This window comes from Gossypium arboreum, chromosome 11 (assembly GCF_025698485.1).
Source record: "Gossypium arboreum isolate Shixiya-1 chromosome 11, ASM2569848v2, whole genome shotgun sequence".
NCBI lineage: Eukaryota > Viridiplantae > Streptophyta > Magnoliopsida > Malvales > Malvaceae > Gossypium > Gossypium arboreum.
In genome coordinates this window covers 82,975,134-83,002,637 of record NC_069080.1, presented here as the reverse complement: position 1 = coordinate 83,002,637, position 27,504 = coordinate 82,975,134, and the positions used below count along the sequence as shown (strand labels likewise).

Below are 27,504 nucleotides of genomic sequence, written 5' to 3'. Positions count from 1 at the left end.
CATGCATGTTGCATGGTGAGTAAGATTTAAGCTTTGGAAATGTGTATATATTTGGATATAAGCCACTTGAGAATTCGCCCTTGCACTTACATGAATATATGTTTGCACATGATGGATTGGTATGACATATATACTAATTCAAAGTGTATATTTGCTTGTGATGATGTGTTGATTATGAAGTAAATAAGAGATGTGCAATGAATTATGATATGTAATGTGTTAGTAGTAAAATGTATGCTGTTTTTTTGTGGTATTAAGTGTATATTCGCCACATGAGGGTAATTAGTGTGCATGCATTCGGTTTGAGGCAAGCATATTGATGCCTATTCTTGGCTTAGAAAATTCGCTAAGAGGAATATTAACTAATGTGTTGAGTTCGATTTATGATTTCGTACATATGCAACTTTGATGCCTAATGTATATAAGGGCCAAGTACTTTGAACTTCACGTTGATGTTTGAATGTATTGAATTGCTTGTTGTGATGTAAAATGTGCATGACCATTGTGTATTTGAGCTAAAGGATGGCCATATGACCATTTACACTCCTTGTCATATTCGCCATAAGCTATCATGATGAGATTTTAATAAGTTAAAATTGTGTGAATTAGCTCAAGAGCAAAGGGGAGCTAAATCCGATAAAGGGAAGGAAAAAGTAGTTGAATAGCCGTCGAAATCGCTCGACAACATCCGAGGTAAGTCTTCGAGTGATGACCCTACTTGAATTATATCAAAATTATGCTCCTTGTTTGTGTGGCCATTGAGCCGAAATAGTAAAGGTTGATAGATATTTTGTGTTAGAGCTTTAGTAACGAAAATGAACTATGGACGTGTCTTGAATATTGATATATATGTAAGTGAACATTGGAAATATATCCGGGCTAAGACCCGAAGGCATTCGTGCGAGTTGATATATCCGGGCTAAGACCCGAAGGCATTCGTGCGAGTTGATATATCCGGGCTAAGACCCGAAGGCATTCATGCGAGTTGATATATCCGGGCTAAGACCCGAAGGCATTCGTGCGAGTTGATATATCCGGGCTAAGACCCGAAGGCCTTTGTGCAAGTCACCAAATCCGGATTATGACCCGAAGGAAATCGTGCGAGTCGCTATATCCGGTTAAATCCCGAAGGTATGTGATTCGGAAGTGAGCAATCTTGCTGTGAAAATTTCAGCTTATACACTTGTGAAAATTCCAGCAATGAGGTATGTTTGTATGTGCTTGTACTAATTGAATTCTTACAAGTAAGTATCGCCAAGTTGATAAGCGAGCTACCGCCTTGGGCCAAGTTGTTCCTTTGTGTATGAACATAAGGGTCGGTGATGTGAAATAAGTATGAGTATGGGAATGTGAATTAGTAAAGTGGTTTAATTAGCCATGTGAATAAAATACCTTAGTCAAAGCTGATTTCATTGCTTGAGACTTACTAAGCATTAAAATGCTTACCCCGTTGCTTTGGCTCTCTGTTTTATAGGTTTCGCTCGTTAGCTGTCGGATTCGGGATCAAAGAAGTCAAGTCATCCACACTATCGAAGCCCCATTTTGGTACAAATTTTGGTTGAACTTTGAAATGGCATGTATAGGACCATCCTTTGTTGAAGGTCATGTACCTTCCGGTTTGTGTAAACTTAGATAGCCATGCGAAAATGGCTTATATACGTTTTTAGCATAGAACTATAATCGTTTGTATGTTGACCCTTATGAGGTATGGAATTATTTTGAAACGATTAGCCATTGGAATGGTTAATCATGATCACGCTTTGTGCTATGTATGTAAAAAGGGCCAATTGAATCATGGAAAGTATGAAATAGGTAAAGCCTACTAAAGGCAGATGCTGACAGCAGCAGTGACGTGGATGTGAAAAATCACTAAAAATAGTAGGAATGGTATTAAATAGCAAATAAATTATGTAAGTGTACCTTGATGAATCTACTTTCATATGGAAGAAACGAAATGGTCATATGAGTCATAAGTTAACAGATTTTAAAGTTCTTGTGGAATAGGGCCAGAACGGTTTCTGGATCCCCTGTTCCAACTTTGGAAAATCATTGTAAATTAACCAGAAATAATTAGGAGTCATTCCATATATGTGTAGATTCCTCTCTGAGTCTAGTTTCTACAGAAACAAACGGCATTAGTATTGAAGCCCTGTACAGGAGATATCCAATTCGTAACGCACAAAGGTCAGTGTAGTCGATCCCTACAACAGGCGAGACTTTAACTAATAAACTGTACTAATTGGCTCGACCAAAATTTTAGAAAAAATATGTAGATGGACATATGAGTCTAGTTTCAGGAAAAATTTACGGAACTGATTTTCGAGTTGTAAAACTCAAGTTATGAATTTTGGAGCGACTAGTACTCAGATTGGCAGCTTGTCTGAAAATTGTCAATAAGTGGGTTGAAGTTCGTTAACACCTCGCGTTCGACTCCCGTGACGGTCTCGGTTCGGGTGTTACAATTTTATTGGTATCAGAGCTACGGTTTAGTCGATTCTAGGACTACCGTAATGCGTTTGGGGTCTAGCTATACATGCCATTTTATGTGATTATATGATAGTGTGGTGATTTGACGTTTGAACTTGTGTTTATTTATAGTAATGGATCCCGATCCCAACCGAAGCGATAGCGATGATGTGGAGAGTGTGGCGCTGCTCCCGACAAGGGACAGCGCGGCGGACTCTCAACCTGTTGCTAGTAATCCGAATGACGAGGCTAGACAAGCCTTTTATAGCGTGATGAATGATTGGTTCAACCAATACATTCGAACTAATACTACTGTTCCACAACCTCCATTCCCAACAAACACACCCGCAAGACCTACAATGCCTCCGGTAATTGACCAAATAAGGTCGAATAAGCCCCAGTTGATAGAATCCAAAACATGGGGCTACTGAATTTAAAGCTACGGATAGTGATGATGCCGAGCAAGTCGAATTTTGGTTGGACAACACGATCCGATTACTCGATGAGCTATCTTGTACACCGATGAATGCCTAAAGTGTACCATCTCCTTGCTACGTGATTACGCCTACTATTGGTGGAGTACTCGACTTACAGTGCCCGCGAACAAGTAACTTGGGAGTTCTTTCAAACCGAAGTTTGGAAAAAGTATATCATCGAGATTTATGGACCAAAAGCGAAAGGAATTTCTCGAACTTAAACAAGGTTCCATGTCGGTTACCGACTATGAGCGAAAATTCGTGAGGCTTAGCCGATGCGCGAGAATGCATTTCTTGAAAGTCGTGATGTGTAAACGCTCAAGATGGACTGAATGATGAGATAAAGTCGTATGTTGGCATTTTGGAAATCCGAGAGTTTGTGACTCTCGTCGAGCGGCGTGCAAAGCCGAGGAGCTTAGTATGGAAAAAAGGAAAGCGGAAGCGGAGCAAGGGAGTTTCAGAAGAGGTATTCGGGAAGCCCTTCCAACAATCATCAAAGAAACTTAGAGATGGCTTAGGCCGATCTAGAGACACTTCGGGCTTTTCTAGACGAGATCGCGATCGACCCCTGTGACCACACGAATCACTTCGATCGCCATGAGTGGGAATGATCGACGAGAGAGGACTGAGTGCGATTGTGGCAAATGGCATTTTGAAGTCAGAGATTCCGTGACCGCTCTGTTACAAGTGTGGATCAGTTGACCACTTCATTAAAGATTGCCCGAGGTTGTCTCGAGCAGAATGTAGATCGGAGTGGGAAACCGGTACTACCACCGCTCGAGGTAGACCATCCGGAAATACGGGCAAGGCTAGTGGTGGTCGAGAGGATCTAGAGATGTTGCGACCAGATCCGAGGCTCGGCGCTCCAGCTAGGACTTATGCTATACGTGCACGTGAGGATGCCTCCTCGCCGGATGTTATTACGGTACTTTCACTCTCTTTGATACTAATGTGATTGCTTTGATTGACCCCGGTTCTACTCATTCTTATATATGCGAAACCTTAGCATCCAAGAAGACTTTGCCTATTGAGTCTCTCGAGTTCGTAATTCGGTGTCAAATCCTTTGGGTCGTTATGTTTGGTCGACAAAGTGTGTAAGAAATGCCCCTAGTAATTCGAGGTAAATTGCTTTTCCGCGGACTTGATGCTTTTGCCGTTCGATGAATTTGATGTTATTCTTGGGTTGGATTGGTTGACCGTGCATGATGCGGTTGTGAATTGCAAAAGCAAGACTATTGATTTGAGATCGCAAACAACGAGATGATCCGAGTTGAGTCTCGAACTTGAAGGGTTGCCGGTGTAATATCATCAATGTTGGCCCGAAATATGTAAGAAAAGGGTGTGAAGCATACCTTGCGTATGTACTTGATGATAAGGAGTTAGGAATAGAACCCAAATCATGCGGTGGTTTGTGAATACCGGACGCTTTTTCCGAAGAATTGCGGGTTTGCCACATTCGGGAGATAGAGTTTGGCATTGAGCTTGTACAGGACCACACCGATTTCGATAGCTCCATATCGTATGGCACCAACGGAATTAAAGGAGTTGAAAGCTCGGTTGCAAGAGTTGATGGATAGAGGTTTTGCTCGCCTGAGTTTTTCACCTTGGGGTGCACCGGTGTTGTTTGTGAAAAGAAGGACGGAACCATGAGGTTGTGCATCGACTATCGTCAGCTTAATAAAGTGACAATAAAGAACAAGTATCCGTTACCACGTATCGATGATTTGTTCGATCAACTGAAGGGAGCCTCAGTGTTCTCAAAAATAGATTTGAGATCGGGCTATTATCGATGAATCCGAGATTCGGACATACCCAAAACCGCCTTCAGAACGAGATATGGTCACTACGAGTTCTTAGTGATGCCGTTTGGGCTCACTAATGCCCCGGCGGTATTTATGGATTTGATGAATCGGATCTTCAGATCATATTTGGATCGGTTCGTAGTTGTGTTCATCGACGACATCTTGGTCTATTCAAGAGATGAGACCGAACATGCGAGCACACGAGATTAGTGTTGCAAATTTTACGGGATAAGCGGTTATATGCTAAGTTTAGCAAGTGTGAGTTCGGTTAAGAGAGGTTAGCTTCTTGGGTCACGTGGTATCTGCGATCGGGTATTCGAGTCGACCCAAGCAAAATTTCAGCCATACTTAACTGAAACCTCCAAGAAATATTACGAGGTTCGAGCTTTTGGGACTTGGTTACTACCGACGGTTTGTAAAAGGATTCTCGATGATAGCCACACCCATGACGTAAACCGCTTGAGAAAGATGTCAAGTTTGAATGGACGGAAAAGTGTCGAAAAGTTTTGACCAATTGAAAACTCATTTGACGGAAGCTCCAAGACTAGTACGGCCCGAATCGGCAAAGAGTTTGTCATCTATAGTGACGCCTCCCTACTTGGGTTAGGTTGCGTATTGATGCAAGAAGGTCGAGTTGTGGCCTATCGTCGAGACAATTAAAGCCACATGAGAAAAATTATCCGACCCATGATCTCGAATTGGTCGCCATCGTATTCGCCTTAAAGATATGGCGACATTACTTATTTGGTGAGAAGTGCCATGTGTATTCGGATCACAAAAGTCTCAAATATTTGATGACTCAAAGAGACTTAAATCTGCGACAAAGACGTTGGCTCGAGTGTTAAAGGATTATGAGTGGTCATTGACTATCACCCGGAAAGGCTAATGTGGTTGCGGATGCCTTAAGCCGAAATCACCGCTTGCTTTTCTGACGATGAATGTACACTTGTCTATCCTACCCGACAATGTGTTAGTAGCGAATTAAAGGCCAAACCATTGTTGACTCATCAAATTCGTGAAGCTCGGAAAATTGATGAGGAGTTGCGTGCAAAACGAAATTTGAGTGTGTTCGAACAAGGAATCGGAGTTTCAAATTGATGATGACGATTGTTTGAGGTTGAAGTCGTTTGTGTGTTCCAAAGAATTGAACTTATTTCGATAATTCGAGCGAAGCTCATTGTAGCCGAATGGCAATCCACCCGGGAGTACGAAGATGTACAATGAGTTGAAACGTCGGTTTTGGTGGCATGGTATGAAACGAGACATCTCCGACTTTGTTGCAAGATGTTTAATATGTCAACAAGTGAAAGCGGAGCATCAAGTGCCTTCGAGGTTACTTGACCGATCACGATACCCGAGTGGAAATGGGATCGAGTCACAATGGACTTTGTGTCCGGACCTGCCGTTGTCGACAAGTAAGAAGGATGCAATTTGGGTTATTATTGATAGATCGACTAAGTCGGCTCACTTTATCCTGTATGTATGGATTTTCATTGGATAAACTAGCTGAATTGTACGTTTTCAGTTGTGAGATTACGAGTACCGATTTACATTGTGTCGGATAGAGATCCGAGGTTCACCTCGCGATTTTGGAAGAAATTACAAGAAGCATTGGGCACCAAGTTGCATTTCAGACCGCCTTTCACCCCCAAACCGATGGTCAATCCGAGCGTATAATCCGGATACTTGAGGATATGTTGAGATGTTGCATCCTCGAGTTCGATTGGTTCGTGGGAAGCGGTACCTACCTTTGATTGAATTCGCACAACAATAGTTTTCAATCAAGTATTAAGATGGCGCCTTACGAGGCTTTGTACGGGCGTAAATGCCGTACACCATTGTTTTGGACCGAGCTCGGTGAGAACAAAATTTTTGGAGTGGATTTGATTAAAGATGCGAATGTAAAGTAAAAGTAATCCGTGAAAATCAAGATAGCCTCCGATCGTCGAAATCGTATGCGGATCTGAAACGAAAGGACATTGAGTATCGTGGGAGATAAAGTGTTTCTTAAAGTTTCGCCGTGGAAAAGATACTCAGATTCTACCGTAAGGGCAAGTTGAGCCGAGATTCATTGGGCCGTCTGAAATCTCCGAACGAGTTGGCCCGATTTGCGTATCGTTTGATCTTGCCCCGAACTTGAAAAGATTCACAACGTCTTCCATGTTTCAATGCTTCGACGCTATAGATCTGATCCGTCGCGCGTAATTAGTCCATCGAGGTTGAAATTCAAGCCGATATGAGATATGAAGAAGAACCGATTCGTATCCTAGCTCGTGAAATGAAAGAGTTGCGAAACAAAAGGGTTCCGCTAGTGAAAGTGTTATGGCTCAAACACGGGATAGAAGAAGCTACTTGGGAACCCGAGAACTCTATGAAAGAGCAATATCCAAACCTATTTACGGTAAGATTTTGGGACGAAAATTTCTAAAGTGGGGAGAGTTGTGATGACCTTAAAACGACCCTAGTCGAAATGTGGTTTCGGGACCACAAAACCAAGGCATAAAAATAATTTAATATTTATTTTATTGCCTATAATGTGTGTTAACTCATGTGTGATGTTTTTATGCTTTGATTTAGAATTATAGATGTGAATTTCACTAGAAAGGACCTAGTAATAAACTTTGAAAGTATGAGGGGAAAATGTGTGATGACTAATTAAAGGATGCATGCAAAACAATGGACTTGCATGTCAAATTTCCCCCCCCATAGCTAGTGGCCGGCCATGACAAGGATTTATGGGCAAAAATCATGTCATGAAACATGTTTGGTAAATGGGTTATGATGGAAAGAATAAAATAAGGGGTATGGAATAAACAATTAATGTTAGTAGATGAGAAACAAAAAAAAGTGTCCATCTTCTTCCTCCATAGCTTGGCCGAATGTCCTAAAGGAAGAAAGAAAAAATTTGTTCATCTCTTTTCACTCTCTTGTTGGCCGAAAATACTAAGGATAAGGAAGGAGTTTTGCTTCATACTTGGTTTGGAAGAGGATTAGGAAGAGGTTGGCTAAACTTGCATCAAGATTAAGGTATGTTTGAGGTTCATGCATGTTTTTAGTTGCTAGCTTAATGTTCTTGTTAGCCCATGGTTCAAATCCTTGTTATGTCATGGGAATGAAATTCGGCCAAAGTGAATGTGGTGTTAATGCCATTGCATGTTAAATAACAAGCTTGAAAGTGATACATGTGATGGAGGATTGAAGATTCTTAGATTTTCTTTTAGCATTCTTTTTTGAATGAGATACTAAGTTCTTTGTTTCACCATGACCAAATTGAAATGGTGTGGTGTTGTGGTATTCGCCATGATGTATCCATAAGTATAATTCATGCATGTTGCATGGTGAGTAAGATTTAAGCTTTGGAAATGTGTATATATTTGGATATAAGCCACTTGAGAATTCGCCCTTGCACTTACATGAATATATGTTTGCACATGATGGATTGGTATGACATATATACTAATTCAAAGTGTATATTTGCTTGTGATGATGTGTTGATTATGAAGTAAATAAGAGATGTGCAATGAATTATGATATGTAATGTGTTAGTAGTAAAATGTATGCTGTTTTTTTGTGGTATTAAGTGTATATTCGCCACATGAGGGGTAATTAGTGTGCATGCATTCGGTTTGAGGCAAGCATATTGATGCCTATTCTTGGCTTAGAAAATTCGCTAAGAGGAATATTAACTAATGTGTTGAGTTCGATTTATGATTTCGTACATATGCAACTTTGATGCCTAATGTATATAAGGGCCAAGTACTTTGAACTTCACGTTGATGTTTGAATGTATTGAATTGCTTGTTGTGATGTAAAATGTGCATGACCATTGTGTATTTGAGCTAAAGGATGGCCATATGACCATTTACACTCCTTGTCATATTCGCCATAAGCTATCATGATGAGATTTTAATAAGTTAAAATTGTGTGAATTAGCTCAAGAGCAAAGGGGAGCTAAATCCGATAAAGGGAAGGAAAAAGTAGTTGAATAGCCGTCGAAATCGCCGACAACATCCGAGGTAAGTCTTGAGTGATGACCCTACTTGAATTATATCAAAATTATGCTCCTTGTTTGTGTGGCCATTGAGCCGAAATAGTAAAGGTTGATAGATATTTTGTGTTAGAGCTTTAGTAACGAAAATGAACTATGGACGTGTCTTGAATATTGATATATATGTAAGTGAACATTGGAAATATATCGGGCTAAGACCAAGGCATTCGTGCGAGTTGATATATCCGGGCTAAGACCCAAGGCATTCGTATGCGAGTTGATATATCCGGCTAAGACCGAAGGCATTCATGCGAGTTGATATATCCGGGCTAAGACCAAGGCATTCGTGCGAGTTGATATATCCGGGCTAAGACCAAGGCCTTTGTGCAAGTCACCAAACCGGATTATGACCAAGGAAATCGTATGAGTCGCTATATCCGGTTAAATCAAGGTATGTGATTCGAAGTGAGCAATCTTGCTGTGAAAATTTCAGCTTATACACTTGTGAAAATTCCAGCAATGAGGTATGTTTGTATGTGCTTGTACTAATTGAATTCTTACAAGTAAGTATGCGCCAAGTTGATAAACGAGCTACCGCCTTGGGCCAAGTTGTTCCTTTGTGTATGAACATAAGGGTCGGTGATGTGAAATAAGTATGAGTATGGGAATGTGAATTAGTAAAGTGGTTTAATTAGCCATGTGAATAAAATACCTTAGTCAAAGCTGATTTCATTGCTTGAGACTTACTAAGCATTAAAATGCTTACCCGTTGCTTTGGCTCTCTGTTTTATAGGTTTCGCTCGTTAGCTGTCGGATTCGGGATCAAAGAAGTCAAGTCATCCACACTATCGAAGCCCCATTTTGGTACAAATTTTGGTTGAACTTTGAAATGGCATGTATAGGACCATCCTTTGTTGAAGGTCATGTACCTTCCGGTTTGTGTAAACTTAGATAGCCATGCGAAAATGGCTTATATACGTTTTAGCATAGAACTATAATCGTTTGTATGTTGACCCTTATGAGGTATGGAATTATTTTGAAACGATTAGCCATTGGAATGGTTAATCATGATCACGCTTTGTGCTATGTATGTAAAAGGGCCAATTGAATCATGGAAAGTATGAAATAGGTAAAGCCTACTAAAGGCAGATGCTGACAGCAGCAGTGACGTGGATGTGAAAAATCACTAAAAATAGTAGGAATGGTATTAAATAGCAAATAAATTATGTAAGTGTACCTTGATGAATCTACTTTCATATGGAAGAAACGAAATGGTCATATGAGTCATAAGTTAACAGATTTTAAAGTTCTTGTGGAATAGGGCCAGAACGGTTTCTGGATCCCCTGTTCCAACTTTGGAAAATCATTGTAAATTAACCAGAAATAATTAGGAGTCATTCCATATATGTGTAGATTCCTCTCTGAGTCTAGTTTCTACAGAAACAAACGGCATTAGTATTGAAGCCCTGTACAGGGAGATATCCAATTCGTAACGCACAAAGGTCAGTGTAGTCGATCCCTACAACAGGCGAGACTTTAACTAATAAACTGTACTAATTGGCTCGACCAAAATTTTAGAAAAAATATGTAGATGGACATATGAGTCTAGTTTCAGGAAAAATTTACGGAACTGATTTTCGAGTTGTAAAACTCAAGTTATGAATTTTGGAGCGACTAGTACTCAGATTGGCAGCTTGTCTGAAAATTGTCAATAAGTGGGTTGAAGTCTGTTAACACCTCGCGTTCGACTCCGGCGACGGTCTCGGGTTCGGGGTGTTACAATAAATACTTGAAATGTTTTAATGTGAATGAAACTTAGGAATGATTTAATGTATTTATTAAATTGTGATGACTTCTTTGCACTTAGTATAAACAAATTTTGCTTTCTTAAATATGCCCTCGGGAATTATTATAATATGATTGAATGAGATCAGTGTTTGTTTGGTAATATTCCTTACCCCTCCGGCGACGGATACGGGCAAGGGGTGTTACATTATCAACTAGAACTGACTTGCCTAGTGCGTTCGACACTTTAATAATAAATTTCGTAGGCTCAATGGGTATGTTCATACTAGATACCAATCTCATGAAAATATATGAATGTGTCGACCCCGGGTCAATTAAGGCAATAACACATGTATTGAAAAGAGAAAAAGTACTTGTGATGACGTTAGGAGCAGTAGCTTCCTCTCGGGCACGTATCACATACGTTCTTGTCAGAGCTCGAACCTCTGGTTTTACAACGTCTTTAGCCCCGACTCGACTGCCACTGGCACTTCTAGATATCTCAAAGGTCTACCTCGTGAAATGGGAGTACTCGATTTCGAGGCTACTTCCACTTCTTTTTTGACTTGCTCTGGGTAGACTTGAGAAAGTGGTCAAGAGAACCACATCTAAAACATGCGCCGCTCTTCATTCGGTACTCTCCGAAGTGAAATTTGTTGCAATTTTTACACTTCGGCTTTTGATCATCTACACTCCCCACGCTAGTCACCATTGGGTAGGAAGACTTGTGGCTTCGTTGTTTAGAGCCTCTTGCTCTACCCGAATATCCTACCAATGAAGTGGAGCGTTCATGTTGGCTCCTTGAGTTCTTTGCAGGGAACGAGAGTGTTTTACCGCTAGACCTCTTGCTTGCAACTCGAGCCTCTCTCTTAGCTTGCTTTTTTTCATTATTAAGCTCCTCGGCCTTTTTGGCCCGTTTAGCCAATGCAGCAAACTCCCGTATTTCAAGGATCCCAATCAACAATTTGATTTCCTTATTCAAACCTTCCTCGAAGCGTTTACACATTTCCGACTCAGTTTGGACCCATTCAGTTGCGTACTGACTTAGCCTTACGAACTCTCTTTTGTATTCTGCTACAGTTTTATTCCCTTGCTTAAGTTCTAGGAACTCTTTTTGCTTCAAGTCTAAAAACCTTTGGCTAATGTATTTCTTCCTAAACTCTGCTTGGAAGAAATCCCAAGTGATAGTTTCCTTTGGCAGTACCGAGGATGCAGTCTTCCACCAATGGCATGCAGTATCCTTCAGGAGGGACACGAAACACTTTAAACATTCCTCAGGTGTGCACGACAATTCATCTAACATCTGTGTAGTATTCTTGAGCCAGAACTCGGCTCTTTCAGTGTCATCATCAAATTTAGCGCTAAATTCCTCAGCCCCATACTTTCTAAGCTTATCTACAGTCACCTTACCAATTCTTACTGGTGCCATACCTCGTGGCACATGCTCATCAGGTTGGTTAAGGGGCAGGGGAGGTCTTCGTATGTTAGGACGATTCCTCAGGTAGTCCCCAAACCACTCATCCATCACATCAAAGAAGGCAGCTCGGGCCTCTTCCTGGCCTTCAGACATAAGCCTTCTACTACTACTAGATACAACTCATTCTATAGAAGCTGAAACATGGCTCTCGGCTCCCTCGGACTCATCTTGCTCTTGATTAGAAGACATTTACTATATTCAAAACAATTTAAACAATTAGGAGAGGTCACACTATCAATATTCGAATAATGGCATGTATAGCAAACCTCAATATCCTCTATGGTAGTCCTAGAACTGACTAAATCGTAGCTCTGATACCATTAAATGTAACACCCCTCACCCGTATCCGATGCCGGGATAGGGTTCAAGGCGTTATTGGGGTTTCACATTCACAAACATATTAAATCAGGTCACTGAGTTTCACTCAAATTTAAAACTTTTCAAACATGAACGTCTCATCCCTTAAACAGGCCTTCGAGGCCTAAAACATACCTAGGGGCAGTTCGAGACAAAACTGGGGACATTCGATAAACTTTGGGTACCTTGGAAAATTTCCTTTACTTTTGAGTGTCACACGCCCGTGTAGGTGGGGTCGTGTGATCACACACACCAGTGTCTCTTGGGACATGCCCATGTCCTCAGCCTGTGTGCTACACTGACTTTAACCTTATCATACAATTAGGGGCACATGGCCAAAACACACACCCGTGTGGCCTGCCTGTGTACAACACTGACTTAAAATTTTAGGTGCAGGGGACGCACGGCCATACCACACACCCATAGGAGTGGCCCGTGTGTCATACACGGCCTAGACACACGTTCATGTGCCCAACAGTGTGGACCCTAATAGGCTATTTTCCAAGCCTTTGGTCACCATTTTCAACACTTATACTTAATATTTATCAAATGCAAAGCAAAACATGATTATATTCTTATAAATATTCTTGGCAAAACTAATTGCATAGAAACATCATATCATTGGTTTCACACATTCCAGGTTATTCCCCATCTTGTATTTATGGGTTTCCATGTCACTTTAACACATTAAAGATTGGCTCGTTCTTGTGACTCATTTCCAATTGGAAACAAACCATCATATATGAATATAAACATGCATGGAAATTTTGTAGGTCATAGCCTACTTCAAAATAAGCCAATTCCTATGGCCATATACAAAAAAAAAAAATAGATACATCTTTGCATGCCTTTATTTAGTAAATCAATTGACACATATAACAAAATACTTAAGTGTCCTATACATGCCATTAAACAAAATAGAAATGTCTTTATACCAAAGCTGGTCTATTTGATAGTGTGTTGGCTCTCCAACCATCTTCCAATCCTTACGAGTCCTTAAGCTCTGAAGAGCAGAGAAAAGAGAGGGGTAAGCATTTATATGCTTAGTAAGCTCGAATAATCGGAAAGTAAACTTACCAAGTAAGTAGCATGCAACCAAATTGGGTAATAAAATCAATAAGCATGAAATGGCTTCCCTATCACATACACTCAATCAATGAATTAGTCATATAACAAAGCACCATGTAATTTATCTTAGATGAGTTCATTATTCAACATCTCATTCTGTACATATATCTCTTATTAATCTCGTTGATTTTCTAGGAAATCTCGATGGAATATCCATAATTCGTCAATTTGTACGAATGATCGTTTCAGGTATGCACTCCCGCGAGCCTCACATCTTATGGCAAGATTACCAGTCCAGGCTGTAACACCCCTTACCCGTTACCGTCGCCGGAACAGGATACAAGGTATTACCAGAACATAACATATACCAAGATAGAAATATGTCATCCCATTTGACAATGCATCGTATAACATATATCTTGAACAATATTAGCCAACTTTTATGGCTTGTACAAAGTAACTGGTCGAGTACTGTAACTAATATTTTAAACCTAGACAAATATGACACATAACAAAATAATTTTTGCCTACTATACATGCCATAATTCAAAACATTTAGTTCAAATACCCCAAAGTATGATAGTGCGGGTAGATCTTCACGATCCTTGACTCTGAGCAAGTGGAGAACACTATAAGACAAAAGAGAGAAAACGAAGTAAGCTTATAGCTTAGTAAGTAGTATGTAAATACTAATTTAAGAATCTAACATGTTTACACAACAATTCAAGTATGTCTACTTTAACTTCACTACTTCTTCCACTTCGATTAAGCTGTCTCTACTGTGTCATATTCACTAAATAAATCATAACTCGAGTTACAAAACTCGAAATTCATATCCGTAAAATTTCCCTGAATCTAGACTCATAAAGCTTCTTGCTAAATTTTTTTTATAATTTTTGGTTCAGAAGATTAGTACAGTTTATTAGTTAAAGTTTCCCCTGTTACACAGCTCGACTGGCCTGACCTCTGTCCACTACGAATTTAATTTCTTTCAGTACATAACTCAAACAACCCTGAAGTCTGTTGTATTTAAAACTAGTCTCAATAAGGAATTTAGGCATGTAAACTATATTTCTTAGTTTGCTTTGTACAATTTTTAATGATTTTTCAAAGTGGAAACAGGGGATCACGTATTCATCCTGAGCAAGTCAGTTACAATTGTAAATATCTCAAAATATAGAATTCCTTTGCTTGCCCTGCTTCTTTTATATGAAAGTAGACTCATTAAGCTTTAATTTCACATCTCATTCAACCTCTAATTATATTCCTCCTATTTTTGGTGATTTTTCAAAATCACGTCACTGCTGCCATCTAAAACAGTTTTAATCTCGATTTCACTCTTTCACACATTCTTTATGCTAACCTCATTTTATCGTATATATGTATATGCCACAATTCATTTTCACCACATTTCATTCACTATAAGTGTAGGTCCAAACCACAATGTCACCACAAAACCATCCCGTTGAACAATTCGGATCAATCCTCGATATTTAACGGTTTCAAAGACACTGCACCCCACCATCATACTTCATTTAGTTCGGCTCTCTTGTACACATGGGGAACACTTAGTACCACTCATGCGACCTAGCCGATTTGTCTCGTAGCTCTCTTGTCTACATGGTGTCCTTCACTTGGAATCACGCATGCGACCTAGCTACATTTATCTTTCACGTAGCTCTCTTGTCTACATGGTGTCCTTCACTTGGAATCACGCATGCGACCTAGCTACATTTATCTTTCACGTAGCTCTCTTGTCTACATGGGATACATCTCGTATCACGCATGTGACCTAGCTACTACAGGGTGTCTCAGTAGCTTTCTTGTACACATGATGTGCACTCAGCATCATACATGTGACCTAGCTACGCCCTCTATTTCATTCGATCTCTCAGAATGTTCAACCGGATCTCTCTCTCTGTATTTATTTCCATTCTTCCCATAGTCAATTTATATTTTAACATCAGCTAGTATATTTATATAATAGGCTGAAATATAAGAATGTACATGAAATTATTGTAATATTTACATACAACTTACCTTGGTGCAAAATATGGAAATTTTGCAATTTAGTCCAAAACTTTTTCTTTCCCTGCTCGAGGTCGGTTCAGCGCCTTTCTTGATCTATAATAACACATTTAGCTCATTTAATACTCATACTATTTATTTCAATCCAAAATCACATTGTAGAAAAATTACATTTTGCCCCTAACTTTTACAAAATTACAATTTTGCCCCTAGGCTCGGAATTTAATTTCAGCCCTTATTCTTATGTTTTATGATATGCTGAACATTTTCTCTTCTACAACAACATCAAATTCCACTCTATCATATAGTTATGAACATTAGGTATTTTTACCGATTATCTTGCTTTTACTCGTTTTCACTTAAAACCGAGTAGCACAAATTATTTAACACAATTTAAAACCTCATATTCTATCATAAAACATCAAAATACACAAATTTCACCTATGGGTATTTTTTCCAAATATGAACCCTAGGTTAAATTATTACTAGCATAAGCTTAATCGAGCTTCCGGATTCCAAAAACGTAAAGAACATTAAAAGCGGGCTTAGAATCACTTACTATGGAGCTTGAAAGTTGAAGAATCCCTAGCTATGGAGAGAGTGAAGTTTCGCAGCAACTAAATGAGGAAGATGACTATTTTGTGTTATTTTTCCCATTTTATTTCATTTAATATCAAAATGACTAAAATACCCTTACTACTAAACTTTCCAAAAATTCCTTCCATGTCCTAAATTTGTCCATGAACTTAAAATTGGTAGAATTGCTATTTAAGACCTCCTAATAAATATTTCAAAACAATTTCATACTAAAAATTTCTAGTATGCAAATTTTGCAACTTATTCGATTTAGTCCCTACTTTCAATTTAAACACTTTAGGCATAGAATTTCATCACGAAATTTTCACACAATGGCATGTATAGATTTTTGGTTATTTTGTGATATGTGTCATTGGTTAACCAATGTAAGGGCTTGAATAATATACCTATTCATTTTGTATATGGACATAAGACATGGCTCATTTTGATGTAGGTTATAACTTGCTAATTGTGCATGTTGGTGTTTAAATGTTCATGGGATGGTTAAATGTGGTATATCATGAATGGACACATGAAATGTGGCCAAATCACTTGGAGATGGCTAGGTCATATTTGGCAATGAGTTATAAAAGGAGCCAAGTCTAAATGTGTTTAATGATATGGTAATCCTTAATACAAAGAGAATAATCTAGCATGTATAAACCCAATGAGCTAAGGTTAACATCGAAAAGACCATGGAAGGTAGTCATTGGGCATATTTAGGCACTATTAAATACAATAGAAGTTCACAATGTGTGTGGATGTTGAGGGTGACCATAGTCTTGGAATGTAGCCTCCAAAAATGTCCGCATAGGTAGGCACAGGCCGTGTGCGACACACGGTCAGTTCCATGGGTGTGTGGTACGGCCATGTGTCCCCTACACCTAAAATTTTTAAGTCAATATGCATGGTAGTAAACAAACGGGCAAAGACACATCAATGTTTATTAATCGTGTGGAGGACACGACCTAGCACACGGGCGTGTGTCTTGGCCGTGTGCCCCCAAATGCATGATGATGTCATAAATAGAATGCTCAGGTTTTTGGACACGGGCGATGACACAGGCGTGTCTAGGCCTTGTGAAGGACATAGGCCAGGGACGCGGGCATGTGCTCGGTCGTGTGAAAACCCCTGTAATTTCAAAATGGAAAATAAATTCAAATAATTCCACACGGGTAAGGGACACGGGCGTGTCCCAAGCACACGGGCGTGTGCATTGCCTCCACATGGGTGTGTGAGGCTTAGACCTAGAAATTTTCCTAAGATTTTCTTAAGCTCTTGGTTTAGTCCTAGATCATTCTTAATGCATGTTTTAAGCTTCGTAGGCTTATAATAGAGACACTATGAATATGTTTGATTGGTTTTAACTTGAAATGAAATTTTATAGTCGATGATTTTTCAGAAATGTCATGTTTGTGTACGGTAATGCTCCATACCTTGTCCTAGTCTCGGGTACGGGTAAGGGGTGTTATATTTATTGGTATCAGAGTTATGGTTTAGTCGGTTCTAGGACTAACGTAGCATGTATTGAGTATAGCTATACATGTTATTATACGAGTTATGATATTGTGACATCTCCGAAGCATTTTTAATTGTTTTTGAATATAGTAAATGTCTTCTAATCAGGCTCAAGATGAGTCCAAGGGAGCTAAGAGTCATGCTCCAACTTCTGTTCAGCGAGCTACTACTAGTAGTAGTAGACGGCCTATGTCTGAAGGCCAGGAAGAGGCAAGAGCTGCCTTCTTCTAGATGATGGATGAATGGTTTGGGGATTATTTGAGAAACCGCCCTAATATACCACGACCTCCTTCGCCTCCTGGTCGTCCTGAGGGAGAAGTGCCACAAGGTATGGCACTCATGAGAATTAGTAAAGCCCCAGTGGACAAACTTAGAAAATATGGGACGGGACAGTTTATAGCTAAGGTTGATGATGATGTTGAACGAGCAAAGTTCTGGCTCGAGAGCACTACGTGAGTTTTGGACAAGTTGTCATGTACACCTGAGGAGTGTTTAAAGTGTGTTGTATCTCTTCTAAAGGATACTGCATATCACTAGTGGAAGACTGCATCTTCAGTGGTACCGAAGAAAGATATTACATGGGAGTTTTTGCAACCTAAGCTTAAAAGGAAATACATCAGTCAAAGATTTTTAGACTCAAATCGAAAAGAATTCCTGAAACTTAGGCAAGGAAATAAGACCGTGTCAGAATATGAGAGGGAATTCGTAAGGTTAAGTCAATATGCCACTGAGTGGGTCCAATCAGAGACAGAAATGTGTAAGCGCTTCGAGGAAGGCTTGAATGAGGAAATTAAGTTATTGATTAGGATCCTTGAGATACAAGAATTTGTAGCACTGGCTGATCGGGCTAAGAAGGCCGAAGAGCTAAACAATGAAATAAAGCAAGCAAAGAGAGAGGCTCAAATTTCGAATAAGAGATCTAGTGGCAGAACACTCTTTTCCCACAAAAAAATCGAAGAGCCAATATGAGCGCTCCACTACATTGGTGGGATATTCTACCAGAACAAGAAGCTCTAAGCGTCACAACCCGAAGTCTTCCTCCCCCAAGGTAACTAATTTGGAAAGTGTGGATGATCAAAATTCGAGATGTGAAAGCTATAACAAATTCCACTTCGGTGAGTGTCAAAAGAGGAGTGGTGCATGATACAAATGTGGTTCTCTTGACCACTACCTTAAAGACTACCTGGAACGAATTGATAAAGAGATGGATCTAGCCCCAAAGTCTAATGCTCCTAATTCCCGAGGTAGACCACCCCTACATCCTGGAAGTGCAAGTGGCAATCGAAATGTTGCCAAGGACACAACTACAAAACTAGAGACTCTGGCCTTGGCAAGAACTTACTCGATACGCGCTAGAGAGGAAGCCTCTACTCCTGATGTCATTACGGGTACATTCTCTCTTCATATTGTACATGTTATTGCCTTGATTGACCCATCGACCCATTTGTATATTTTCATAAAATTGGTGTCTAGTATGAATATGTCTGTAGAAACTACGGAGTTTGTGATTAACGTGTCAAACTCTCTCTGTGAGGTGCTCTTGTATTATTTGTTAAAAAGAAAGATGGTTCGATGAGACTATGTATAGATTACCGATAACTCAACAAGTTAACCATCAAGAAAAAGTATCCGTTGCCAAGAATTGTCGACTTGTTTAATCAATTGAGCGAAGCCACTGTGTTTTCTAAGATAGATCTGAGATCTGGCTACTACCAATTGTGAGAAAAGAGTCAGATGTACCTAAGACTGCTTTCAGAACAAGGTATGGCCATTATGAATGCCTTTTGGGTTGTGAGTAACAGATCTCACGGGACAAACTATTGTATGCTAAATTTAGCAAGAGTGAGTTTTGGCTCTGAGAGGTTGGATTCCTCAGTCACATTGTGTCGGGTCATGGCATCCGAGTTGATTCAAATAAGATATCTGCTATTGTTGAGTGGAAGCTGCCAAAGAATGTAACCGAGGTTAGAAGGTTTTTGGGCTTAGCCGGTTACTATCGACGCTTCATAAAAGGGTTTTCAATGATTGCAACTCCTTTGACGAGGTTGCTGCAAAAAGATGTTAAGTTTGAGTGGTCAGATAAGTGTTGGAAACACAAAAATTTATATGCTTTTTCATACCCATTTTTACTTAAATTCGTGCAAATCCGGTTAAATTCTTGTCGAAAAATAATTAAGTATTATAAAATAATTAAATTGTGTTAAAAATATGAACATGGTGAATTTTAGTTAATTTTATACTTAATTTTGATTTAATTTTGACTAATTTCGACAGATTCGCGCAAAGGGTGAAAATTGGCTCGGTTGACACTGCTGAAAGCTAAAAACCAAGAAGCAATTTGAAGTATCGAGGCACAGCCTAAGACGGTCCAGAAATGTGTATTAATTAATAATTTAATTAATTTTAATTTATTCCCCATTTAATTTGGGTTAAATAAATTATTTTTAATTAATTATGGAATCCAGTTGAACCGCACTGGTCGAACCAAATTGAGTAAACCAAACCAGCCACTAATTGGGCAGCCCAGAACTGTCCATATGCTGAACCAAATAAGAATTTTAGCTTATTAAATATGCTTCCAAAAAATCCCTTGAAAGACTTCCAAATTGAATCAAACCACATCTTTAATTGTAGCTTTGTAGATTTGCCCCAGGCTATTTTTAGCAATGTTGAAAGTCTCAACTTTTGCCAAGTAGATGGCCGGACATAGGGAGGCTCTTTGGCTGCTAGAATTTTCTATTTTTAGCAGCCAAATTCAGCTATAAAATCCACCCATTTCTGATCATTCAAACCATCCCTCAATCCCACAACATTCTCTCATTCTCTCTTCTCCTCTCTCACTTTTCTCTCTATTTTTTTCCATCCCATTGCCCTTTTTGTTCAATTGCAAATTTCTTCTCTTGGGAAAGAGGCTCTTATCGGCCATTTTGGAGCAGCAATTAGGTATTCATAAGCTACCTTGATAGCTGAAGGCAACAAAGAACGAAGAACGGAGCAACTAGTCAAACCACAGAGAAACACCGGATTTGTTTCTTGTTCCCTATCTCTTTAATTTTTGTTGTTGTTTTGACTAAGATGTTTATGAATATTTATGCTATTGAAATGGTTATATTAATCAATTTAGCTTAAATCAAACTTTGTGTTGGGTTGATTATATTCTGCCTGCTTGAATTGTAAAAATGATGTTTATGCTGTTATAGGCCTCGGTAAATTGCTTGGTTAATTAAAATCATGCCTAAGTTATTTTTGCAATATAATTGTTAAATAACTAATGAATTAATTATTAAATCGTAATAAAATTATAATTAGTAGACACAATTCTTAATCAGTGCATGTCTATTCTTCTAAGGTAGCTGAAGTTTAAATTAGCATTGTATTCGGCGATACATATGCCTTGCATAACTTGCAAGATTTTTGTGATTAAACTATTTCAAGATAGAAATACCCTGTTACCTCACTTAATCTTTTATATGCTTGTGAAGATTAATTAACTGCTTGGATTGACATTGAAAAATGTTCAAGAGATTGATTAATTTAACAAGTATGTATGAGCAGTAGTTACAAATTACCGAGTTGCCGTGAATTTATTCGTAGCAATATAAACATAAGTTTAATAATTCCAAGTTAAAGAAATGTAATTAATCTAACATAAGTATGTTATCTTGATTAAATCTTATTTGAAATCATGCATTAGAACTCTTTTGTTTTATTTTAATTATTTACTTAGTTTTTAAATAGTTTTTGACCATCTTTTAAGACCATATTATTTTTACCTCGCCAAGGTGTTTTACAATTAATTTCATAAATAATTCTTTTTACAGTCCCTGTGGGTACGATAACTCGACATTTACTTCTCACTTTATTACTTGTTGCGATTGTGTACACTTTCATATTTTCCGTCGTCCCAAGTTTTTGGCACATTTGCTGGGGATTGTTTTAAAAAAGCCATTATTTGTGAATTTGTTAGTTTTACATTTTGGTTCATTTTCTTGTTTAAATTTTTACTTAATTTTTCTGTGATTATTACAAGTGTTTATGAGTATTGACCAGATTATTGACTTACTCCTTGTAGACGCTGAGATAGAATGAACCTTTCGACAGCAAAGAAGATAAGCGAACCAGAGAAGGACTGAAGGAATGAATTTTGAGAATATAAATCAAGAAAATGGAGAAAACCTTGCTCAATATCCTATCCTTATTGCTGATGATAGGGATAGAGCCTTAAGACAATATGTTGTGCTAGTGTTTAATGATTTTAATTCGGGTATTAAGAGACCCGGAATTGAGGTACAACAATTCGAGTTGAAGCCAGTCATGTTTTAGATGCTTCAGACAGTGGGCCAATTCAGTGGAATGCCTATCGAAGATCCTCATCTTCATTTAAAATTGTTTATGGAGGTGAGCGACTCTTTCAAATTAGCCGAAGCACTCGAAGATGCATTATGATTGAAGTTGTTTCCGTACCCACTAAGGGGCAAAGCTCGAGCCTGGTTGAACTCATTGCCACCAAACTGAATTTCCACATAGCAAGAGTTAGCCGAAAGATTCCTCATGAAGTATTTCCCGCCAAGCAAGAACGCTAAGTTGAGGAACGAGATCACTGCCTTCCAACAAATGGATGATGAGTCCTTGTATGAGGCATGGGAACGATACAAAGAATTATTACAAAAATGCCCTCATACAGAATCCCACATTGTATCCAACTTGAGACATTTTATAATGGTCTCAAAGCTCACACGAGGATGGTAGTGGATGCCTCCGCTAATGGTTCTCTTCTTTCTAAGTCTTACAATGAGGCTTACGAAATCATCGAGAGGATCGCCAGTAACAATTATCAATGGCCAACCAATCGAGCCGCGTTAGGAAAATGAGTCTCTAGAATACATGAAGTGGATGCTCTCACTTCACTCGTATCTCAGATATCTTCAATATCTCAATGCTTAAGAATCTTACCACTAATGGGTCTAACAGTTTTGCAGCCCAACCACCTCACCAATTTGAGAGTATAGCCTGTGTTTATTGTAGGGAAGGACATTTGTTCGAAGAATGTCCATCGAACCCCAAATCCGTATATTACGTGGGTAACCAAAACCAAAATCGAGGAGGGCAAGGAATGCAATCCAACTTCTATAACCCATCATGATGAAACCACCTGAATTTTTCCTAGAGTAACCAAGGGGCTGGAACCAGTAACAACTACGCCCAACCTAGACCAACCCAGCTATCTAGTTTTTCCCAACAAGTTTAGAAACCAGTTCAAGCTGAATCATCCAATAGCTTAGAGAATCTACTGAAGGCTTACATGGCGAAGAATGATGCATTAATTTAAAGCCAAGCAGCTACATTGAAGAACCTGGAGAACCAGATGGGCCAGGTTGCAACTAAACTAAGATACCGACCACAAGGTGCTTTACCTAGTGATACGGAGAATCCAAGAAATCTGGGAAAGGAATATTGCAAAGCGTTAGCATTAAGGAGCGGAAAGACAGTAGAACCCAACACCATCAAAGCTGAAAAGGAGCCAACTGACACTCAAGAGTCAGAGGAAGTTCAACTGAGTGTTGAAATTCCAGTTTCACAAGAACCAGAACCTGTAAAATCTGATAAGGTAGCCTCAGAACCACCTAATTCTGATAAACTAACAACTGCATTAGATACAAAATTGCCACCAAAGACAAATCAACCAGTACCAGTTCCAGTAATGAAACCATCACCACCCTACCCTCAAAAACTTCAGAAGCAGAAATAGGAAATTCAATTCAAGAAGTTCCTTGATGTACTCAAGCAACTTCATATCAAAATCCCATTGGTAGAAGCACTTGAACAAATGCCGAACTATGTCAAGTTTATGAAAGATATCTTATCCAAGAAGTGAAGACTTGGAGAATTTGAGACGGTAGCTTTGATGAAGGAATGCAGCGCATATCTTCAAGACAAATTACCCCCAAAGCTGAAGGATCCTGGATGTTTTACCATACCTTGCAACATTGGAGCAACATATTGTGGTAAGGCACTATGTGACTTTTTTGCAAGTATAAACTTGATGCCTATGTCAATATTTAGAAAGTTGGGGATAGGTAAAGTTAGACCTACTACGGTTACACTTCAACTAGTTGATCGATCCTTAGCACATCCAGAAGGAAAAATTGAGGAAGTATTGGTACGTGTAGATAAATTCATCTTTCCTGCTGACTTTATGATCCTAGATTTTGAAGCAGACAAAGAAGTACCAATTATCCTAGGAAGACCGTTCTTAGCAACCAGAAGGACCCTTATTGATGTACAGAAGGGCGAGTTTACAATGCGTGTTTAGGATGATCAGGTAACATTTAATGTTTTTAAGTCTATGCGATTTCCTGACGCGGTTGATTGCAGTATCTGACTTAGAGGATCTAATAGTGGAAAAGGAACTCACCTCTGTTGAGGATCCACTGGAAAGAATCTTGACATTGGACCCTCCAAATGATGAAGAGGAGGATGAGTACTTAGCTTTGCTCGAGGCTAATCAAAGGGGATTTAATCTGCAATCCTGTTTTGAATCTTTAGAGTTAGAGAAGAGGGAGTATGCCCAACAAAAAGCGTCAATCGAGGAACAATCTAAATTAGAACTCAAGGTATTACCTTCACATTTAAAATACGTTTATTTAGGTAACGCTTCTACACTGCCTATGATTGTTTCAACAGAATTGATTATTGAGCAAGAAGAGAAACTTATCTTAGTCTTGAAACATTTCAAGAAGGCTATCGGATGGACCATAGCCGATATTCACGATATTAGTCCATCTGTATGCATGCACAATATTATCCTGGAAGATGGCGAAAAAGGAATGATTGATGGACAACGAAGCTGAACCCCATCATGAAGGACGTGGTGAAAAATGAGATTATCAAGTGGTTAGATATGGGTATCATTTATCCCATCTCAGATAGTTCATGGGTAAGTCCGGTCCAGTGCGTGCCAAAGAAGGGAGGTATTACAGTCGTAAAGAACGAGAATAACGAGTTGATACCAACTAGAACAATTACGAGATGGAGGATTTTCATTAATTACCAGAAGCTGAACAAGGCAACTAGGAAAGATCACTTTCCTTTGCCGTTCTTGGACCAGATGCCTGGATAGACTCGAGGGGCGAGACTATTACTATTTTCTTGATGGATACTTAGGGTATAATCAAATTATAGTAGCACCGAAAGATCAACAAAAGACGACATTCACCTACCCGTACGGTACATTTGCATTTAGACGCATGCCATTTGGTTTATGTAATGCACCTCTACATTTCAAAGATATATTATGTCTATTTTTACTGACATGGTTGAGAAGTACTTGGAAGTTTTTATGGATGACTTTTCAGTATTTGGAGGCACGATGATTGCTTAGCCAATCTAGCTAAGGTACTAAGGTAATGCGAAGAAACGAATCTCGTACTTAACTGGGAGAAGTGCCATTTCATGGTACGAGAAAGAATTGTTCTAGGGCATTGGATAACGAGACATGGGATCGAGGTAGATAAAGCAAAGGTAGATGTTTTTGAGAAGCTTCCACCGCCAGCATCTGTAAAGGATGTTAGGAGCTTTTTGGGCCACGCCGGTTTCTATCGAAGATTTATCAAGGACTTTTTCAAAATTGCTAAACCCTTATGCAAATTATTGGAGAAGGACATGATGTTCAAGCTTGATGATGAAAGCTTAAGAGCTTTCAAGGATTTGAAGATTCGATTAGTTACGGCACCCATAATCATCACACCAGACTGGGATTTGCCATTTGAATTGATGTGTGATGCAAGCGACTTCGCGATAGGAGCTGTCATGGGCCAGCGAAGGAACAAAGTTTTTCATCCTATCCATTATGCAAGCCGGACTCTTATAGGATCTCAACTGAACTATGCGATAATAGAAAAAGAGCTACTTGCTATTGTATTCGCTTTTGACAAGTTTCGATCTTATCTTGTAGGTACCAAAGTAACTGTCTATACTGACCACTCGGTAATTAAATATTTACTTGCCAAGAAAGATGCTAAGCCGAGACTAATCCGGTGGGTGCTTCTACTTCGAGAGTTTGATTTAAAAATTCAAGATCAAAAGGGAGTATAAAACCAAATACCAATTTAGGAAATGTTTCCAGATGAACACTTACTGAAGGTAAGTCATGTCCATAAGACCCTTTGGTTTGCTGATATTGCTAAGTATTTAGCTTGTGGTTTGATGCCAATTGATAAGACGTATCAACAAAGGAGAAAGTGTTTTCACGATGTGAAGTATTATTTTTGGGAAGAGCCATATTTTTTTAAAAAGTGTGCAGATCAGATGATTAGGAGATTTGTGGTAGAAGATGAAGTACAAAATATTTTATACCATTGTCACTCAGCTCCAAGTGGGGGACACTTCGGAGGTACTCGTACGGTGGCCAAAGTATTGCAAGATGGATTCTTTTGGCCAACACTATTCAAGGATGCATATACGTACGTAAAGAGCTGTGACTGATGTCAAAGGGTCGGCAATGTCACCAACAGAAATAAGATACCTCGAACAAACATCATTAAGGTAGAATTGTTTGATGTATAGGGTATTGACTTTCTTGGTCCTTTCCCTCCGTATTTTGGTCACAAGTATATATTGGTAGCGGTAGACTATGTGTCCAAGTGGGTCGAGGCTAAAGGTTATTTGAAAAACAATGCGAAGGTTGTAATGAAGTTCTTGCAGAAACACGTGTTCACAAGGTTTGGAACCCCAAGAGCTATCATTAGTGATGAAGGGTCCCACTCTATGAAAAAGTGTTTAAAATGGTTATTAGACAAGCACAGAGTGAAACACAAGGTTGCAACAGCTCACCATCCGCAGACTGGAAAATAAGGAGATCAAAGGCATACTTGAGAAGGTAGTTTGCCCGAACCGATGAGATTGGTCCAAAAGGCTGGATGATGCTTTGTGGGCTTACAGAACAACATACAAGACACCTTTAGGGACGTCACCTTACAGGTTGGTATTTGGGAAAGCATGTCATCTACCCTTGGATTTAGAACACAGAGCTTACTGGGCTTTTCAACAGCTTAATTTGGATCCTAAGCTCGTGAAAAAGCAACGAATGTTCCAACTTAATGAGTTAGAAGAGTTTCGAATGTTCTCATATGAAAATGCCAAATTACTTAAAGAAAAACTCAAGAAATGGCATGAAAAACACATTCGAGTTCGAGAATTTAAAGCAGGTCAGCAAGTGCTGTTCCTCAATTCCAGATTAAGGTTCTTTCCAGGTAAGTTAAAATCACGTTGGTCCGGTCCATTTACGATTCATCAAGTCTATCCATATGGAGTTGTTGAACTCCAAGGTAAGGAAGGTAATTTTCGAGTTAATGCTCAGCTCCTGAAACATTATTGGGGAGATAAAATTGAACGGAATAAAATCTCATTTATTTTATCGGATACTTAATTTCTCATTTTTATTTTTGAATAAATGATTTAGGGTAAATTTTTGGGTATAGTATGTTTAAATAAATTCTGTCTAAGAGATTGGAACTTAATCGGGACTGCCTCTGATACCACTAAATGTAACGCCCCCACACCCGAGACCGTCACCGGAGTCGAGCTTGAGGTGTTACCGAACATAATTTATCAAATTAAGAACTTCGAATCATTTGTTTCTACATTCACAGCTTTCTAGTTACCTGCGTCACAGTTGCAAGAAAAATCATATCTCGAGTTACAAAAATCAAAATAAAAACCCGTACATTTTTCCTAAATTTAGACTCATATATCTATTTAATAATTTTTTTCTAGGATTTTTGGTTGGACCAATTAGTACAATTTATTAGGTAAAGTAACCCCTATTTCAGGACTTGGTTGGACTGACCTCTGTTTACTACGAACCATATATCTCTCTGTGAACAATTTATATGACTATGCCATTTGTTTATCCTGAAACTAGACTTAATAAGGATTCCAAGAATATAAAATACAACACCTAAT

General features: G+C 39.0%; 1 protein-coding gene and 1 non-coding gene across 2 annotated transcripts; one reads left to right on the top strand and one right to left on the bottom strand.

Moving 5' to 3' along the window:
• Positions 1–22,122: 22,122 nt before the first annotated feature.
• LOC128284815 (small nucleolar RNA R71) lies at positions 22,123–22,229 on the bottom strand. The gene has a single exon (XR_008275238.1). It is a non-coding gene; the product is annotated as a small nucleolar RNA R71 (small nucleolar RNA).
• A 1,508-nt stretch (positions 22,230–23,737) lies between these two features.
• On the top strand, positions 23,738–24,661 carry LOC108450926 (uncharacterized). The gene is made up of 3 exons (XM_017748691.1): positions 23,738–23,831; positions 23,917–24,155; positions 24,494–24,661. The coding sequence occupies exons 1-3, from the start codon at positions 23,738–23,740 to the stop codon at positions 24,659–24,661; spliced, it is 501 nt and encodes a 166-aa protein (XP_017604180.1).
• Positions 24,662–27,504: the final 2,843 nt, after the last annotated feature.